Raw genomic sequence first — 6,000 nt, 5'->3', positions numbered from 1 at the left:
CCCATTATATCTGAAGGAAAAGAATTATTAGCCACCAAGTTTGATGTCACGTGACAAGGCCCAGGCTAAGCCATGTGACCCAGACATCAGCCAGGCTTCTGGGAAAACCATCGAATCGTCGACCTCGAAGTAGGCATGCGCTATGGGGACCTATCACGAGAGGCGTGTTACGTCAGACAGGTGCGGCCCGGTGACGTTGACGCTGTCCTCTCTCGGTCATGTGCTAGAACTCCTCTAGTCAGGTGGTGGGTGAGTCATCGGTGACGTAATCCGGAAGCGTTTTGCTACACGCGGAAGTAAGAGAGGACCGGAGGGTGTTGTTGGACGCCCGATACACGTCCCTTTCCGGACTCTGTGAAGTGGGGGGATTAATAGGGGAGACCGAGACATCACACGACACCGGGAGGAGAGATGGCAGCGAACGGGACTAATCTACAGGTAATCAGCGGCACTCTCAGCAGGCTTCATACGGGGATAAAGGGGTGTTCCTGAATGTGCGTCCTCTTGCAGTATGTCCTCCTCATTCCTATGTAGTGTAATGTTTGTATATAGAATGACACCCAGGAAATATATCATCAAAGCTCCCGGTTGTGTAATATACATGACCCCTGACCTCCGGTGATCCTCCAATAGGTCAGAGGTAGAAACAAGTCTTCCATTCCAAGTGTATTGAAGCTAGCTTTGTAATACTAGTGAATGGGCTGGACCCGTGTCAGGTTTTTATTGCTGGTGGTGTCCCCATTTGAGAGAACAACCCTCTCTATTCATCCAGGGGATGCAAGTATTATTATTATACAGTATTTATAAAGCGCCAATAGTTCGCTCAGCGCTGTACATTACAGAGGGGGACAGAACATGTGACAGAACAATACCAATACAAAGTACAGCATCCTTTAATGAAGGTAAAATCCAAACCTTGAGCTGTCACCGGAACAGGAAAGGAAATCATCAAAGGGGACACTTGTTCCTGTGGTCTAAGCGGAGAGGAGCTCTTCCTTCACTTCCTGTTACATCAGTGGGACAGAAGTGACGGTAATTCTTCCCTGTGGGACATAGATGATAAAAAGGGGAAAAATGGACAGGATTTGTAATCTATCTAAAACTAAAGAAAAAAGGTTTGGCCTTAGAGCTTGTTGATCTGTGTATTTACAATGCCCTCCTTAACCCCCCCCCCAGCGGTCTGATTATGTCCATATTTCTGTGCTCAAAGCGGTATGTTTTTTTGCATGGAAATATGTAGTTTTTTTTATTGTAGGCCTGTAATTTGTAGGAATAGCTCACTGAAATCTGTCCGAACAAGAGTCTAGTAAACATCCCGGGTATATTTAAATTTGATACACGAAATCATAAATTATAATTTAATAAATAATCATAAAAAGTAATATAATAATAAATGTAATTCAATAATATAATCAAACCAAAAACACTGAAATTTGAAATAGAGTGCCAAGTTCGCACATCACTGAGCAAAGTTGCAGAATCGTTTTCTGATTTACTATTGCTGTTCTCTAGCTGGTCTAAAACCGATTTTGACCTAAAGGGACGCTTTTTGGATGCCATGGACATTTCTCAGTTTCCAGGCAGAAAGAACAGCAAAAATGCAGGCAGGGCACAGGACAAAGCACTCGGGACAAAATGTATGTGAAATGGTTTGATACAGTAATGGTTTACTATGTGATTTTAGTGTATTTAGTGAATGTCACAATATGTCATTTTCAAATTTCCCGCCGTTCCGTCCCGACGCTCGCAGGGGACGGAACCCAGAAGACAGATGCCAGCATCGGCTGGAGGACATTACAGGGGACACTGCAGGAGGGACATCGCGGGAGCGCAGGACAAGGTAAGGGATCGAGGGATCCCGGAGCAGCGCCGCATGGTAAGCCCGAGTGTAGCTCGGGGTTACCGCTTTTGGTACTGAAACTTTACCCCGAGCTACACTTGGGAATACTGCCAGGGGGGTTTGTGATTCTAAAGGCTCCTTATTCTTTAAAATAATGAATAATCATTGCACAGAGCAGCTCTGATCCTCCTCTTCTCTGGGTCCCCTGCCGGCGCTTCTGGCCCTTCAACATTGATGAGTAGTCCCCCCCCCCCCCCCCCCCCCCATAGCAAGCTGCTTGCTCTGTGGCACTCATGTGTACTTGCACTGGAGCTTTCTCTGTGTGTTTATGGGACGTACAGAGTGCGGCTCAGCCGCGCCCCACTCCCTTCTCACTGGCTGTGATTGACTGCAGCAGGAGCCAATGACTCCTGCTGCTGTGCCTGAGCCAATGAGGAGTGAGAGAGCTGCTGCTCTCATACCCATCACTGGATTGAGATTGGGCTCAGGTAAGTACTGGGAGGGCTGATGTGGAAACTGCACACTGAAGGTTTTTTACCTTCATGCATGCCATTAGAACCATTTTAACCGCCTTCCATCCGCCATAGAAGAAAATGACAGGAGGGTGGCGGCTCTCTCGTTCTGGGAAGATGTCATATGATGTCCTTCCACTCTAGCCGCGCATGCACGCCCCTGGCGGTGTGCAGCGATCAGTGGTGCACTGTGTCCCTAGGGCACAGCGGTTTACTGATTGCACGCACAGTGGGAGTTCTGGTAGATCATATGCTTAATAATGGCATGCAATGTCAAGCTGCGGTTTGTAAAGCGAGCAAAATCCTCTCTTGTATTAAAAGAGGTATAGACTCCAGAGAGAGATATAATAATACCCCTGTAATGACACCAACCATTTGATGTGTTGACAGTTCAGATGATAGTGCAAGAAACATCAACAGTGGTCAATTGCGGTATGCCTTGAATGTAACTTTTCAAGCAAATGGGTCCATGCCCCAACTGCGAGCAATATGTTCTTGCATTTACAGGGTTAAATGGGCAATGAGGAGTTCAAACATTGCCTTCTCGTTGCTTGTCAAATGGTTCAGAAAAGTGAGTTGACCGCTTCTCAGAAGTGCAGCAGCAATAGTCACTAGTGTCAGTATAGTCTTAGATATGCACAAGTGGTCAAGTTGTAAAATGGTCCATTTTTCCAGTTTTTTTTTTATCAAAATGTATGAAGTTTAATGTCTTAAGCTTGGCTCACACCTATTCAGTTTGCTTTTAATTCGTTTCTGCAGTGCTTTTTGAGGTATGTTTTGCACACACATTTTTGATGCGTTTTTATGCTTCCTTTTTTTTTTTTTGGGCAATTTGTTGTTGGGCAGATAAAAATGCAAAAGGTGTCAATTGCATAAAAAATGCACTGCATGCTTTTCTGCAGGGTCTCCATTGAGGTCTATTGAATCAAAAATGCACTGTTTTACGTTTAAAAAAAGTCCCTGACCCTTTCCAAAAACACATCAGAAGAAAAAAGCATAGATGTGAATGTGTCCCATGGGAAACCATGTTAAATGGACTGTAGTACTTTTCTGAAAAAAAGCACCAAAAAATGTATAGGTGCGAAGTGACATTACAGCTGAAGTAAACATGGAATCATGGAGGATCTATTCAAAAACTATACATTCCTTTCCCTCTGATGCATTTTCTATTGAAGTCAATAGAAACTCATTAAAACACGTTAACTTTACATGCTTTGTAGTGCACTTTGTATTGAATGTCAATATTCGTCATATCATGCATTAGTGTATGCTATAGTCTGTTGTAATACGTTGATTCACATCATAATGTACATTGACAATCATCTTCATACATATGTTTTGATGTATCCTATTGATTTGAATTAAAAATGCTTACGTAAAGGTGTGAATCATTTTGCTTAACAGAATTTAATGTACACTTTTGGCTTATCAAGGTAGCCACATTTGGAGCCAAACACAGCTTGGAGAGATCAAGGGAAACCACAAACAGGCATGTTAGAGGGGCTTTCTTCAATCCTGTGCCCTCTGAAAGTGGCAGTTAGCCCTCCTATTCTCTACAGCTAAGAAAGCTGCAATCTTGGCCTCTGTTTGACCTGCAGTTGCCCTGGTGCCTCACATCTGCTTTCAGATTCATGTCCTTTTGCCCATCAAAACATGACTGTTCCTGTTCTATAACATTTCCTTGTTCAGGAATTTCACCCCCATGTTTTCCTAGTTCAGAAACCATCAGGGAAAAACAGGATAATTTTAAACTTGAGGAATCTGAACTGGTATCTGCAGTACAGAAAATTCTGAATGGAAAACATTTAGCTGGTCAACAAGACCCTCTTTAAAGAAGTTTGTTTACCCTCAACCTAAAGGATGCTTATTTGCATGTCCTAATCTATCCCATGTATCAGTGTTTTCTTACTTTTGCAATTCTTTTAGCTCAAAGGTATTTTTTTGCAGCTCCAGGGAGCCTCACCAAGATCCTAGCAGACTCCCAGAAGAATTTTTTTAATCCCTTACCTGGATGATATTTTGCTGTACACCCTAACAAAAATGAATGTGTTGGAAGTCCTCCTCACATTAGAAAAACTGGGCTGGGTGATGAACAGTTAGAAATCTCCAGTCCAACCCAGAACAGCATCTTTTTAGAATTCCTCAGGGAACAAATTATCCAACCTTTTTCCTATGACCAACCATAGTCTCTTTGAGAGATGCAAGGTAAAGATTTCAAACCACACCAGAATGTGGTGTTCAAGCTCTTTTGAAGAAGAACACATAAATGGGCAACGTTAAGGACTGTAGACGCAGTGGTCGGCCTAGGAAGCTGAGAGCAGTAGATGATCACATCATGCTTACTTCTCTTCGACATTGGAAGATGTTCAGCAGTGTCATCCGCACAGAACTGGTGGGACCCTGGTACACCCATCTGTTGTCCGAAAGAAGTCTGGCTAGATGTGCTCTTCATGGCAGAATTGCAGCCAAAAAGCCAAAAAAACTATCTGACCTGGAAACAAAGCTAAGCGACTCAACTAATCAAAAAAACATAGGAACTGGGGTGCAGAAAAAAAAGACAGCAGGTGTTGTGGATTGAAGAGTCAAATTTTTGAAAATTTGACTCCTCAATCCACAGCTACAGCAGAAGGCAGTTTGTCCACTGAAGGACTGGAGAGCAGCACTGAAGCATGGTGGAGGTTCCTTGCAAGTTTGGGGCTGCGTTTCTGCAGGAGTTGGAGATTTGGTCAGGATCAAGGGTGTCCTTAATGCTGAGAGATACAGCAAATACTTATTCATCATGCCGTACCATTAGGGAGGCGGGCGATTAGCCCCAATTTTATTCTGCATCAGGACAACAACCCCAAACATACAGCCAGTGACGGTAAGAACTATCTTCACCATGAAGGAGAATCCTGGAAGTGATGGTTTGGCCCCCAGGGAGTCCTGATCTCAACATTGAGACTGTCTGGGATTACATGAGACAGAAGAATTTGAGGCCGCCTACATCCACAGAAGATCTGTGGTTAGTTCTCCAAGATGTTTGGAAAATCCTTCCTGCCGAGTTCCTTCAAAAACTGTGTGCAAGTATACCTTGAAGAATTGATGCTGTTTTGAATGTAAAGGGTGGTCACACCAAATATTGATTTGATTTTGGGTTTCTCTTCAGTTTATTTACTTTCCATTTTGTTAATTGATAAAAATTAAATATTAATTCTATTTCTGAAAGCATTCTTAACTTACAGCATTTTTTCACACCTGCCATTAATCTTTTTGAGCAGTGTACATACTATGCAAAAGTTTAAGGAACACTTTTTAATCCGAGTATTGCATCAAATCTGTTAAAACTCCTGGAATATTGATCTGGTCAGTTAAGTAGTAGAGGGGGTTGTTAAACCGTTTCAGCTGCTTTGGTGTTAATGAAATTAACAGCATGTGCACTATATGGGCAGCAATGAGATGACCCCCAAAACAGGAATGGTTTTACAGGTGGACTCCACAGACTTTTTTTTTTTAATTTCCCTACTCTTTTCTGTTTTTCACTATTTTTGCATTTGGCTAGGGTAGGTTTCACTACTGGTAGCATGAGGCGATACCTGGACCCTACAGAGGTTGCACGGGCAGTCCAGCTCCTCCGGAATGGCACATCAATACGTGCCATTGCCAGAA

General features: G+C 43.1%; 1 protein-coding gene across 1 annotated transcript in view; it reads left to right on the top strand.

Moving 5' to 3' along the window:
* The first annotated feature begins 230 nt into the window (after positions 1-230).
* VPS4B (vacuolar protein sorting 4 homolog B) overlaps positions 231-6,000 on the top strand; it is a 44,140-nt gene continuing 38,370 nt past the window's right edge. Inside the window, exon 1 of the mRNA XM_089674875.1 lies at positions 231-438. Within this exon, the coding sequence (XP_089531001.1) occupies positions 412-438 (27 nt within the window). The 5' untranslated portion in view covers positions 231-411. The remainder of the gene's footprint in view (positions 439-6,000) is intronic.

The sequence above is a fragment of the Staurois parvus genome, unplaced genomic scaffold (assembly GCF_062004578.1).
Source record: "Staurois parvus isolate SC_StPar_1 unplaced genomic scaffold, SC_StPar_1.0 ptg000153l, whole genome shotgun sequence".
Taxonomy (NCBI): Eukaryota; Metazoa; Chordata; class Amphibia; order Anura; family Ranidae; genus Staurois; species Staurois parvus.
This window is presented reverse-complemented; position numbering and strand designations above follow the sequence as displayed.